Source organism: Cupressus sempervirens, chromosome 6 (genome assembly GCF_028749045.1).
Source record: "Cupressus sempervirens isolate cs-2001-9-10 chromosome 6, ASM2874904v1, whole genome shotgun sequence".
NCBI lineage: Eukaryota > Viridiplantae > Streptophyta > Pinopsida > Cupressales > Cupressaceae > Cupressus > Cupressus sempervirens.
In genome coordinates, this window is record NC_143123.1 from 294,221,270 (window position 1) to 294,235,733 (window position 14,464).

A 14,464-nucleotide genomic window follows, 5' to 3' on the forward strand; every position below is an offset into this window, starting at 1 on the left:
GTGGATGCTATGTTATATAAAAAAATACATCAAGGATTTAACATAAAAATGATTAATTTCTTAGCTATCTTTATCAATTTTTTATCGGCCCTTTCACAGTAGTAATCAATGACAGCACTAGTAACTTCACCAATTCTAGCCCAGACAGTGCTACTTGATGTCCTTCAATTTTCCTCTGTAGCATTTCTTTTCTCTTGAGGGTGTTCCTATTCCACTTTCTTATCTGTTTATACCTATTTATTGTCAACCTATATTGCTAGTCCTCCATTAATTTATATCTTTTTTCTTTTTTCTCCCCCTTTGTGGGCCTTTTAACTCTATATTATGTACTCATGTACTTTTGAGTCACATTGACCTACCTTTCGTCATCAATGGACATTAATATAATTTATAATTTAACATTCAATAATGAACATTACTTTCTCGAAAAGAGCTCAGTGAGGAAGAAAAGAAACTTTCGACTTGCAAGGTACCTTAAATGAAGACTACATGCCACAAGTACAGATGGCATTTCCCAGAGGATCTGCATTTTATTTTCCAGCAATTGTAGCAAGTAACCTTCAATCTCTCTACTCTGCAAATAAAAAGGATAACGCACATTCACAAATTTATGCCAAGTAGAATTCTAAATGGATACTATCTACGAAAACATAACTAAAAACACCTACATAGTAACTTTTGAACCTTCCATAGAATTACTGAGTTAAACTATACTTATTTAGATTATAAACTTCCAATTTCTATTGAAGCCTAAGCATTCATATGAAAAATGCCATATGAGGCTTCAGTTTTGTTCTGGCCAAAAAGATTCCTGTGTATGGTTGGCATGCTTTAGTCAGCTAAGAACCCTAGATGAACAAGTACTTTGTTTCGAGGAAAATTATGAAGCCTAATAAAATGCTGATACCACCTTGAATTCTACATATACCATCGATGTGATTATTAAATAAGTAAAAATGATAGATCTGATTGATATTATTTTAAAATATTTTTACACACCATTTGGAACAACCCAGATTTGGAAATCAATTGTTCACTTATTGTTACCATGTGCATTCTAAAAGAAAAGTGAGTAAAAACAGATGAACATTATATGATGCATGGCTACTCTCTGGCTATTCCTTTCGATCACTTGGACATAATTCTAAACTAAATATAATAATCCACAATCACTAAGATCAATTCGTTATATGATATGTTATTAAGAAAATCTACAATGTTTACCACAATGCATGAATAAAAAAGACTCATTTAACATTTCGAGCTAAATTGGAATCAATAGTAATGTACTCTTCTCAGACCTAGTTAGTTTATGTTTTCCTATTAGCCTTGGAGGCTAACTGGTGATGGTTAGGGATTTCAGCTTACTTGGAGAGCTTGGTTTCAGTTTTCTTTGTTTACCGCATAGATTAATTGATTGATGCACACAGAAAATAGATGGAAATTGCAGAACTCCTTCCTTTATTCGCATATGCCAAAGACATTACATTATCCTTCATGACATCTCATCCTTACAATGCTTCCCGAAGGGGGTATAAATACTCACCGAAGGGCCTTTCGGAAGGTTCCTGAAGGAACCTGTCGAGCACAAGTCAGCTACATAACAAATAATACATACTATCCTACCCGTCGGCTCATTTACAATTATTTACCGACTACATTCTTGGCTTCTGACACCTATGTGGGTGTTAAGTTAGTATTCTAATTGAATGATTTCAGGATTACAGTAGCAGATGGATTCACAATTACATGCAATAGGATGGTCACACAGATGAGCCTGCATTTGGGTTTTATGAAGTCAAGGACGAAATCTATGTGGTTAGTATTGGGGATAGAGATGCAGTATTAGGAATACAATGGTTATGAGTAAGATCCCCCACACCAATTCTTCACAAAAATTTTCCCCAATGTTCACTTGGTCAAACAGCTTGCAAATTTGTATACAATGATTGATTTGCAATGTTTACATATGCCCTTAATATAAAGCTGGAAATATTTATAACAGCATTTAAATCCTTGAATCAGCAATATTTGAACAATGCATACAAAAGAAATATTGGGACTTCAACACGTACACTGAGATCAGATTTTGATAGTCTAAATGCTACACCAAAACCTTCAATCGTGGTGCGTAATCCTCCACGAAAGGCTGCTACAAAGAATGAGGTTATGGATTCATATGCACAGAATCATTGGACAGTTCATCTAAAATTTCTGAACATGCACTCATCAAATACCTACAGAAAAATAGTGACGTTCTGCCTATACAACCTCCAAAAAACCTATAAATTTACCTAAACACCTGCAAATGCTGCCATTAAACTAGGCGGTGAAGCTGGATTTTTGTTAAAGGTTGAAATGCCTCCGAAAAGAACTCAAACTGACCCTCCTAGGGGCTGCAACGAGGTAACTGATGGTCTCACACTAAGGAATGAATATTGGATATTCAATGCTGCATAAAATCCACAACATTAGGGAGGCGTCCCAATATTTGTAGGTTGCAATCTCCCAGTTAACTCCAACTCTCATACCAACACTAGAGTCTTCTTTCCGTGCTAGCAAACATATTAGTCATTGCCCAAAACCTTCTGTAAATTCAATACCCAACAAAGAGACTCAACCTTTGAAATATACCCTTATGATATTTGTCTAGTTTTTACAACAGAAATTTAAACCAACAGTTTGCATATAAAATCGATTTCAATTCATCCAACAATAAATTCTGAAAACATTTAATTTCTGTAAATAGAGATGAATATTTCCGTCAAATTAGATAACACATTACAGCCATGTTTTTTCCAAACAGTCATGAAATACCTCTTAACAGTTTTGCCCAGGTGTGAATTCCGTCGCTAATTCACCCTCTAGAAATGAATTCAATTTTCATCCAATCCATTGAGAGAATCCAAAGGGTTCCCACCCTAAGGAAACTAGAACTGAAACAAGAAGCTCTCAAAGTTCTGTCAAAAGAAATGAATAAACCCAGCAGACTAAAATGAATTTCTCATTGTTCTTTTAAAGCCCAATGCAATGACTCTTCGTTTTCCCTCAGCCTATCTCCTTCATTTTTGTCCCCTTGTAAAATTATAATGCATTTATTAATTTTTATTGAACTCCAAATAAGTCAATTTAATATTTTATGAAGTTGTCATTTAAGTTTCTCATGTTCCCAAAAAAGATGTTACATCCCAATTTTTGACCCAATTTAAAATGTTCATATAGCCGTTGAGGTTTCACATAAAGTCAGTTGACAAGTAAAAATTAGTTATGATCTTATGAAATGGTAAGATAGGTAATCGCTATAATTTTATATTAAGATGACATGTTAGTATCATCATTATGATGCAATTATATTGTTATCTTGAAATCTTGTAAAATTGGTTATTCATCATGGAAGTGAATTGGTGATTAGTCATTATGATGGTGTATGAATAATAACTTGTTGAGGAATATGATATTTTCATGGGAATTTCTATTTGTAGAAGCACGTTGAAAGGGGAAAGCGTTGCCAGAAAGGAATTAGGCACGGGGGACACCACCATCACTGGGCAAATAGGTATGAGTTGTGAACCACCATGGCTAAGGGTAAGCGACTAGGAAAACAAGAGTGTACATTGGACAATACTATGAGCTACTTGGTCAAACATTTAAAAAAACAATACGCTTTTAAATATTTTGTTAAAAAACAATTACCTCTCTCTTGATTTGAATCTCTGTCAGTACCATCATGCTAAGTCTATCTGTGTGTGTGTGTGTGATCACCTTGATACATGGATAACACCTATACTCATACATATGCATATATGCATATACATATGGGTGTGCAAATACAGAAGAGAAACAATGTTAGAAATATATTTTATATTCTCTCTGAATCGCATACATACATAAATATACATACACATATAGGTATAATTATAAGGATAATTACATAATAATATGATATATATATATATATATATATATATATATATATATATATATATATATATATATATATATATATATATATATATATATATATAATCTTTTATGTTTTCCAATAACTTCATTATTCTTTTTCCTTCACATCAATATGGCGACCCAAGCAAGATGATGCCATGTGTTCATAACCGCAAAGTTTTTCCAAGATTCATAAATCAAGATTTTATAGCAACTGATGTTCTTGTTTTGAAACTAAGTGAGAGTTCTTATTTAATACCACTATGGATGCGGTTTGGGGGAGCTCTTTTTCTCTTTTCTCTTGCTAAGTCTGCAGAGCAACCATTCTGACATTAACACAGAAACATCTAGTAACTTCGCAGAACCGGTATCATATTTCCTTCTTTCCATCTTACTCATTCCTCCTCATTCAGTTCCGAGGCCCTAATATTGGCTCACGCGAAGGGGTTAGGAAGAACTATCATATATTTGACTTCAGAGTTCAGGCGATGTTGCTTTGATACAACTAGATCGTGTTTATTATATCTCTGTATGAGTGGCTGATACTATATGTCATTGCCAAGTTGGTTTGTCAATTATATATCAAAGAGTCGAGCCTTAGGCCAGATAAGAATCTCTAGCCATGATGTTATCTCTCTCATGTTACTATAATTCTTATGAGTTTTATCCTTAAATTAGGTCTGAATTTCCTAGGAGCGGCAACCAAAGTACATACGGGTGCACATTGTATTTTCGATATGTGAATATATTTAGTGAGACTGTGTGTTAGGGGTCTCAAGAAATCTGGTAAAACTCTAGGGACTCACCAAGGCAGAAAAGCCTTAGATAATGGGTGAGGAGTAGTTCCCTTGCAAGAAAGAAACATTATGATCAGTCATTCCATAAATGATAAGAATCTCTAAATACAAATTACTTAAGCATTAGCTCATGATTGTCCAAGTACACTCAGTTGCCAAGTTGAATGGTGAGATGATACTCTAAATACCAAGATGCTCAGTTGTAAGATATGGTGTTCCCCATCTATTTCTAGGTAGGAAGGGTCTTTCGCGTTAGAGCTTGTGTGGGCATAAGTAAGGTCCTTGGTTGGGTGGTTAAGCTCCTGACAATGTTTTCCCTCTCCACAAGATGTCAGGACATGCACCAGACAAAGATAAGTTATGCATTCAAAACATTGTCGGTAACAGGTATTTTACTTTATGATGGATTGATTTATATCATTGATTCAGTTATTTCCTTTAATGAAAGCAACTTTTCTTGTCAATAAAATTGGTAACTAGTTAGATCGGTTGATCTTCCAACTAAACATGGAATAAATCTATATGCAAGAGATAGGTTTATCTAATGGATGGTTAATTCAGTTTTTCATTTAGGTGAAAAATAAAAAAGAGTGTATTTTTTTAGTTGTATGTTATTGCCATAGTTAGCAATGGAAGGAGAAAGGATGACACAGTGGTATTTGATGCCCTAAATGATACAATGGTATTTGATGCCCTAAATGATGCAGTGGTATTTGATGCCCTAATTGGTACAGTGGATTTTGATGCCCTAAATGATACAATGGTATTTGATGCCCTAATTGATACAATGGTGTTTGATGGTATTTGTCATTTCGATAAAGTGGTATAGCTATTTGTTCCTAAGTGGTATTTATGGACTAACCTGGGTCTTGCAGAAGCATCCCTAGATAGATTTTGGTTTTGAATTCTACAGTATGTAGATTTTAACTTCCGTGTTAAATTCATTGATGGTGTCTTGAATTGATACTTATGAAATTTCTGTTTAACCGATTGTAACCATTAATCTCATTCACATGAACATAATCGTATAACTATTTTCTTATGAATATGAAGTAATAATTGTATTTCTTTGATATTTTAGTTGTTAGTTAAGACCTGGAAAAAGTGGTTGTTACAAAAGAGACATTACACTCCTCCCTCAAAGATTGCTTGTCCTCAAGCAATCATGAATCTGCATACCAATACCAAGATCCCATATAAATTTGCAAGTAGCACTATGGCGCAATCTGGAATAATTGGAATCAAACCCACAACATTGTGAAGCAAAATGCTCATATCCAACTCATTCATCAATAAGATCCCTAGATCACAAGGCAACTTTAAAAACACTTCTTCGCCAATCCGTTGTGCCACTCTGAAAACAACAGCACTATGCCTCAAGATGTGAAGAAAATCATCATGATCATACAAATCAAAGCACGGATCCTATCAACACCCAAATCCCAAACCAATCCATTTGACCATAGGAGTAGAAATAGATGTCTATTATTAAACCAAGATGAAAATCAGATTCCAACTTAATTCTAGGGTCCCAAACCTTACTATTGCCACCAAGTGCAATGCTGCAATCAAGATTAGTCCCATTACCAAATTCAAAAAATGGATTGTAATATGTACTCTCAGCACCCATCTGAAACAATGGATTATCAAAGATCACCTAAAATTTTGTCTTCCAACAATGTTCATGCAAATCAAAAGTGCTAATGCTATGATTTATACCAAAATCAGGCCCTATCATGTATCTCATTGTTAAAAAGATGCTCATCTATTCCAACATCTACAATAATGTGATCAACTTCATTTGATTGTTCTGAATGTGTGCCAAAAGTTGTGGTTTTATCAATTTCATTATTTTTATCATCATGATTAATAGTTGTTCTCACAACCAAAGAATTGTCATGAAGCTCTTTATGCTCCATGGTAATCTCTCCATCAATATTTGCTACATCTACCTCACCATTAATTAAGGTTTCAGCTTCACACATTGCCTGAAAATACTGTTGACCAATTCATATGGAATTGTAGAAACATCTTGGTCTTGTCTCATACCAGCCAACAATATAGATATAAGAGGCTGAGAGATAACATCACATTCATCAATGATTAGGATAATAATGGTTTGCATGCAAGAGAATAATTTTCTTCCTAATCCTTACTGCGATCATCGTAATCCAAATCAATCATAAGAATACAAATCCTAACACTAGCCATTAATTCTAGAATCTTCACCCTCCTATCATAAGAAGAGTCTTTAGGTATCTTGTAGCCCTTGAAAACTATCAAAGATCAACTGTAGAATATCCCTCATTATGTCATCTTTTTAAGGAACAACAGGACCTAAGATCCTCATTATGTCCCTAAGACAAGTGCTAACTGCAAGTCTCACATCTTCATCTAAATGCCTCATCATTTTGAGCTGCACTAAGTAAACCAAAGGTACGTTTGTTGCACACTTCAAACCATCGAATTCAGATTGGTCCAATTTTGATAAGTGCATGTCCATTTCCTCCAACTTCTTAAGAAGAACATTCTTGGATGGATAGCGATTCACAAATTGTTTTCCCAAACCATAGATCATGCTACTCATTTTAAGAACTTCATTTCAAGGTATAAAATTGACCACTCTAAATAATTTGCTGCAGTGACTGTTAAAGGATCCCTATTAGTCATTTCAATCACTGAATATCAATGGACAGGTGGTGATTTGATCAATCAAATGTCTTCCAGATTTGCTCCTAACTCCACCAAGCAATGACAAATGATTTCTTTATCACAGTATCTCTAACAGCAAATAGTTTCAGCATGTAGAGATGAACCAAATGATACACCTGTAGTACACTACCCTCTTCTCTGCACTTTGTTTTGTTTCTACTTGTTTTGCAAATGTATCTCAGACAATGTATCAGTACATTAACACACTCAGAGAAGTATTGAAGTACACCAAGTAACAGTTTGAAAACAATTCAGCAATCCTTTTAACACAAAAAAATTGCAATTCATTTTAATCCTACTATTATCCTTATTCAAAATGAACAGTTCATTTCAAAGGTACATTATTTCTTGATTTCAAGAGATCATATTTATTCGTAGCTAGTTGCTTCAATGGTAGAAATGATTCCTAGACTCTTTCTAATAAGAGATAAAGAGTAGTGTTACACCAACATTGAGGGACATCAGGACACCAGGACGAACTTCCGGGACAGAGAGGGAAAGGACCTCATTTTCAGGACGGGGAATGATGGCGGGGGAGGGTGTATTGTATACTATACATATAGAACTTGAAATTCTAGTTATGAAATGATGTTTCATTTACACATACCAAATTGGTTCTTAAAAAAACTGAACATAGCAAAATTGCAACACAAATTTAGAACCATTGAACATAGTAAATAATAACAGTGCATAGTAACATACCCAATACTATAGCAAAATTCAAAAATTCAAATTCAAATTTTTAATTTTCAAGAAATAGGATTTTCATTTATATTAGTTCTATCAAATAACATAAAGATGATTACAATGAGTAGCATGATGCAAATCATGATCTCCAATCACTCTTACGACTCCTTTTCAGTCTTTTCTCTCAGCTGGAAGAAAAATGTAAGAACGGAATGTGAGATACAAATGAAGTTTATGGGGCTTACGAAAGTTTGGAGGGCCCAATATGGGACTCGTGGTATTTTAGGGTTCAAATACAACTAATTAGAAAATTTTAAAACAATATATTTAAAGAAAAAAAAGCTTCATTGAGTCTAGTCGTTGGTCACCAACAAGGGACACCAGAAATCCCCAAGACAGTCGAGGGACTCCTAGGAGTCTCTAGGATATCTGGGAGTCCCCAAGCACCAAGCATAGTGCGACAACAATGTGGTGACGCTTGGGCAGTGGTGAGGTACTTGGGTTCACCAAGTACCCGTCTTGGGGACATCCCCGCACCGATAACAATGCAATGATGCTTAGGCGGCAACGGAGGTACTTGGGTGCTCCAAGTACCCATCTTTGGGACATCCCTGCACCAGGTATGTTTACTATCATGGGTAAACTAGTTTAATACATGTTATAGAGGAAATGTAAAAGCATAACACAGAAGTGAATATAACACAATGCTTCATGAAACTAGAATGTTTGTAATGTCCCCATCTTTTTAGCCTCTCAATAGAGTTCTTAGCCTTTCATCCTTTGAAGGCTAAGTGGAAATAATTAAATTAATTTCTTATAAAGTCATTACATAATTTAAAAATTAAAAGATGACTTTATATTTAATTAATTTAATATTATGAAAAGGGAATCGTCGAGAAGCATAGCTAATTATTGTTGGAAAGGAGAAAGCTTATAGAATAGTGCAATAAGATAATACTTATGATTCTTCTAGAAGTGGGGGCAGGAATAAAATAAATAGAGGAGAGAGCCTCATGGGAAGGCATCCGGATTTGATATTAACATTTGCATGTGTATTTGTGGAGCCAAGGACCTGCAAATAATCAATTGTCTTTGGGAATGAAAACTCCCAATGATAGCAATTTTGAGGGTGTGAGACATCACCTGAATTATCGCAAATCGAAGGAGATATTTCAATCACTTCATTGTGCCGAATTTGTGGCCAAGGGCCAGGTGTAAAGAGGAAGAATAAGTTGGGTGTTTGCTACAGGCACCTGTTGTAGGAACGTATCATTATTTGTCATTAGGGCATCATTTTGGGCACATCATTTTGGAGCTGTTTGGCAACCTCATTCTAAAGAATCGAATACTTTAAGGAGGCCGCAACATAACCAGGTTTCCCTTGTTCATTCATGCATCTCATATGCTACTGTTGTAGGTGGAGGTCTTATCAGAATAAGAATTCATTCATATATATAATACCAGAGTCTTGGGTTTGATATTAGCATTGTATTGGATGAGGAGAATTAGTAGATTGTTACAAATAATAGTTTTCTATTCAGATCTTGTAAAGGTGGCTTGGCTGTAGATGCATCATATTCTCTTAGTTGTTTATCTAAATGCATTAAAAGGTGAAAGAAAGCCTAATATTTCATTGAGGAGCTTGCATAGTAATTGTAGAACTGTTTTTTTACAAGTAACAAATAAGGCAATTTGTGATTAGTTTTGAGCTAGGCTCATGACAATGTTATTCCATTAATGTTTTTCACACTACAACTCAGAACATAAGACCTCTCATATAATATGAGATCTCTTGATATCTCTTCCTATTCATGACAAGCATATATATAATGTCCGAAGGGTTGCAACTCAACCGTTGCGTCATAACACCTTCGATAAGTGACTTCCTAACATAATTAACTATTCTAGAAACACATAACATAATTTGTCGACAACATCGTCACCCCCAAAAAAGAATGTCCTCTCTTGACGACATCAAACAAAATGAAGACAATGTTTTGCATCATATACATAAGAAAAAGACAACTAAGATGAAGATGGAGGGTGTTGAGGAAGTGTCCCTGGGGATACTAATGTTGCACAATCAAATTGAGCTCTCAATGCATACACCTACCTGGTCTGCACCTCCAAGTTCGCCTCTGCCTACAAATGGATCTCTGTTGTTTCCTTCAACATCAAAGCCATGTCCAGCAACTCGACTTCCTTTGCCGCACATTCTTTTTGTGCCTGTGTCAACTAAGTCTTGATGGCCTCCAACTGTTTCGTAAGCTCTACTCGCTCTCTCTCCCAAGAGGATTGGTGGCTAGCCATGTCATGCTCTATTGCTACTAGTTGGGTACCAGACTCTTCTCGAGCCCACTCAGACTCCTCTCAAGCCCTTACTGTTGTAATCCTGTCGGCTTCACTCTGCCTCTAAGCATAATAAGCATCTCTATATACCTGCACTATCTCACGCATGAGTGACTTGACTCTACTCTCCCCCACTGGCTCCCTAGCAATCCAATCCTCTAACATTTGCTAGGTCTCTGTCTCACCCGACTCTCACAAATGATAGCACTACCCTCAATTCTTGACGCACATCATCTAAGGCCCTAGTCTGTGCGAAAACCGCCACCTAGCAGCCTCGTCTCACTACATCCGCCAAGTATGCTTCTATGTCCTTTCGAGGGGTGTCTTTGGATGGCTCTATAACTGGCTCTTGTGTACTGAGTTATATCTCTTCTATGGTTTTCCCTAGTGAGTTCTCCTTCCTCCGTCTATCTCTTCAATCATTTTCCATAGGCATTGCACAATAGTTGTGCTGAGTTATCTTCCTTGGTCTTGGTGTCGAGAGTGAGTAGGCTAGCCCATGCAATGCTCTTGCTGTTGAACACATCACCATCCATTTACTCTTTTATTGTGTCTTACAGTAGTTGCCTTGGGCATGTAGAGTAACCCTCATAACTCCTTTGTCTATGCTATGCATGCCTTTGCATGTCCTAGCATCATATCTCGAATGGGGGCTTGACCGTGAGGAATGCATAGAATACTTTGTACAAGGTAAGAATGTCCAATCCCTTATGATGAGAATGCTTTCTTTGATCCTTGTGCAATATGCTCGGGTGCTTTCAAACACTCTTATGTTGTACGGTTTGACTTCACCTCTACCTTGCGCAATGTCGCACGGAAAAATTCTCCTTTGACGAACGGTGCAGCTATGTTTTTCCTACGTTTCTTCTTATTAATGTTTCATACAATGTTATCGCTCAAGGAGGCGTACAACAATATGTCTAGTGTTCCTTATCTTCAACCGTATGGTATTATTTGACCATAAAGTCTTGTGGGCCCATTTCTCTTCTTTTTGTAGTTGTACAATGAACATTGGCCACTCTTATGTGTTGTATAGTATTCTTGTTGTCTTACAACTGTATGGTTCTTTTCTTGAATGTACATTGTTTCCTCTAGACTGAACAGCGGTCTAATTATTTTCTTCTAGGATGTCGACTGGTGTGGGTATCCTATGGTGTGCTCTATGCTTGACATTTCATGTTCCGTATGTCCATATGATGGCACTTTTACTCCTTTGCCTACGCTTTTTGTTCTTTTTATTGGGTTGTCACAAGAGTTCTCTATTTTTATTTTCTTTTGTCCTATGTCTAAATCATTTCGTCTTTCCAAGCAAGGGAGGTTGCTTCTCTGGCACTCATGCCTCATTGTAAATCTTTTGCTTTGAAACCATTAACTGGGTCCGCTATCTCTTGTCCATCTAAAGTCCACAACTTAATTACTCAATGCGCTCCAACTTCCCGCACACAAAATGGACCAAGCCATTTTACCTTGAGCTTCCCTAGTTTGATCTCATTTCGACCATTGTATTTCAACACCAGTTAACCTGGTGTGACCCAAACAGGTTTAAGATATTTGTCACACCATGCCTTGTGTCTTTCTTGGGCCACCTCTGTGGCCCATTGCATCATCAATCTTCATTCTCTAATTTATTCAATTTGTATAATCTCTTTCGTAGGCTTTCCATATCTCTAAGCCTGTTTTCAATGGCTATCTAGAAGCTGGGGACCATAAATGTTGCCGCCACTACCACTACCTACCCAAATATAAATTGAAATAGAGTTCGTCCCATTGTTACCTTATAAGTTGTGCAGTATGCACATAGTGTTGACGGTAGCTTTTCTTCCCAATCAGCTTGCTCAACCCCACACAATTTGCATATCATAGATACCAAGATCTTGTTTATTGTTGGACTTAACAGGCAATGAAAACATTTAAATTATTTTGTTCGCAGTCAGATGACATAGTTGACAAAGTGACCTCCCTTATCATTAGTCAACTGGATAGGAATGTCATGACGTATAATTATCTGCTCATAAATAAACTTTGTTGTACTTACTACTGTGTTATCTGGCAATGCTTGTGCTTCTACCCATTTGGTCAAATACTCTTTTGCTACCAAAACATACCAACACCTCCGAACCCTACTTGCCTTCAGAGAACCCATGAAGTTTAAGCCCCAATGTTCAAACAATTCTTGTGGTTGTAAGGAGTTGAGCAGCATGAAATTGCATTTCAAGGGGTCGCTTGCTCACTGACAAGTATCACAACTGACCACCCACTACCTCGCATCATTGTAAAAAGTAGGCCACCATAGCCATGCGAAGAGGACTTTCCACGCAATCGTGTCTAGTCCCATATGCCTCCCTGTCAGACCTTCATGGGCTTCTTGTAGGACAAAGAGCACTTCTTCCATTACACACCTTCTCAACACTTGCTCCTGGCCCATTTTATAGAGGAGTTCATTGATCAATTGACATGCTCTACTCCTCAATACTAGTTTCTGTCACTCACTCGATGGCATCTCTCTTGGAAACCATGAAGTTGACAAGTATCCGTCAATATTTTTGTATCACTGCGGAAGGATGGCAATACAAAATAGATGTGTGTCTAGAAAGTCATCATTGATTCCTTCCGATAGCTCTCCTGACTTGATCCAGAAGAGTTGGTCCGCGATGATATGGCTCTTACCCAGTCGCACAATAATGGTGAAGGTGAACTACTGAAGTAGCAACAACCACCTACTCACCCTCCCCTGTTTGATAGGTTTGTTCACTAGGTACATCAATGCTTGGTGGTCCACATAAAACGTGAATAGCATTGCCAACGGATAGTGTATGAACTTTTGTACTCTATACACCATTCCTAGAGCTTCCCCTAAATCATGTTATAGTTTCTCTCGGCCCTAGAAAATAGTGTGTTGGCAAAATAGATAGGAGTCTAGGTCGTGATCACCTATTTGCACCAAAGTTCCACCAATTGCAAAGTTAGAAGCGTCCACATGTACATGGAATTCCTTATCCGAATTGGGATACGCTAAAATTGGCGCTCCTAACAGTCTGGTCTTCAATTCGCCGAAGGATGTCTATTGCTCTGTACACCAAGTATAGGGTTCCCCTTTCCATGTTAGCCTATTGAGGGGGTACGATATCTCGACAAAATTCTTTATGTAATAGTCGATGTGCCTCAAGAAGGATTTTACCCCTATCACATCAGTGGGTGCCTTCATCTTGATTATTACACATACCTTGTCAAGATCACTCTTTAATCCTGTCTTGCATACAATGTGACCCAAGAGCTAGCCTTGTGGGACCACAAAACTGCACTTCTTAGGATTGAGTGCTAACTATGCCTGTTAGCACCTTTCCATACACTCTCCTAGTGCCGCCAAGTGTGTGTCCTAACCACTGAAAATAGACCAATCTTCAAGGAAAGCTCGAAAGTTCCCCATGGACATTCTATCAAAAATGTGAAGGATTATTCTCTAAAATGTCTCGAGTGCGTTGCATAGGTCGAAGGGCATCCAATTAGATGCGTACACCCCATCCTCCACCAAGAACGTGGTTTTCAATTTATCTTTTTCTACAATTAAGATCTAGTTATACCCTAAGAATCCACCCACGAACAAGTACATCTCATGTCCAAACCTCTTCAAGTATTGTGTCTATAAATAGGATAGGGAAGGGATCCTTTGGGGTGATGACGTTTGAGCATCTAAACTCGACATAAATTCTAATCTTTATTACCTCCTTTAATGATATTACAATGGGCGATACACACTCAGTTGTTTGTACTTTAAAGATAATCCCTACCTCAAGTGTGCATTAGATTTCGTTGTCTACCTTGGTGACATAATTTTTGTTCATCCTGCATAGTCTTCTCCATACAGGTACGACTCCAAGTACCAAAGGTATGCGATGCACACACAACTCTATAGTACCCCCCTTAGGTCCTTATACATCCACGCAAACACGTCCTCATACTCAATGAATATTCTGAGC

At 37.0% G+C, this 14,464-nt stretch overlaps 1 protein-coding gene across 5 annotated transcripts in view; it reads right to left on the minus strand.

The window, feature by feature from the left end:
- LOC149552372 (fanconi anemia group F protein (FANCF)) overlaps positions 1-14,464 on the minus strand; it is a 235,082-nt gene that overhangs the window by 96,803 nt on the left and 123,815 nt on the right. For 3 of the 5 annotated variants that reach the window (XR_016352912.1, XM_089787910.1, XM_089787911.1), the window contains one exon: positions 474-574. The exons of the other annotated variants lie outside the window; for them this stretch is intronic. Coding sequence is in view for 2 of the 3 variants with exons in the window: in XM_089787910.1 (XP_089644036.1) it covers positions 474-574 (101 nt within the window). In the remaining variant the exon portion in view is untranslated. The remainder of the gene's footprint in view (positions 1-473; positions 575-14,464) is intronic. 5 annotated transcript variants of the gene reach the window in all.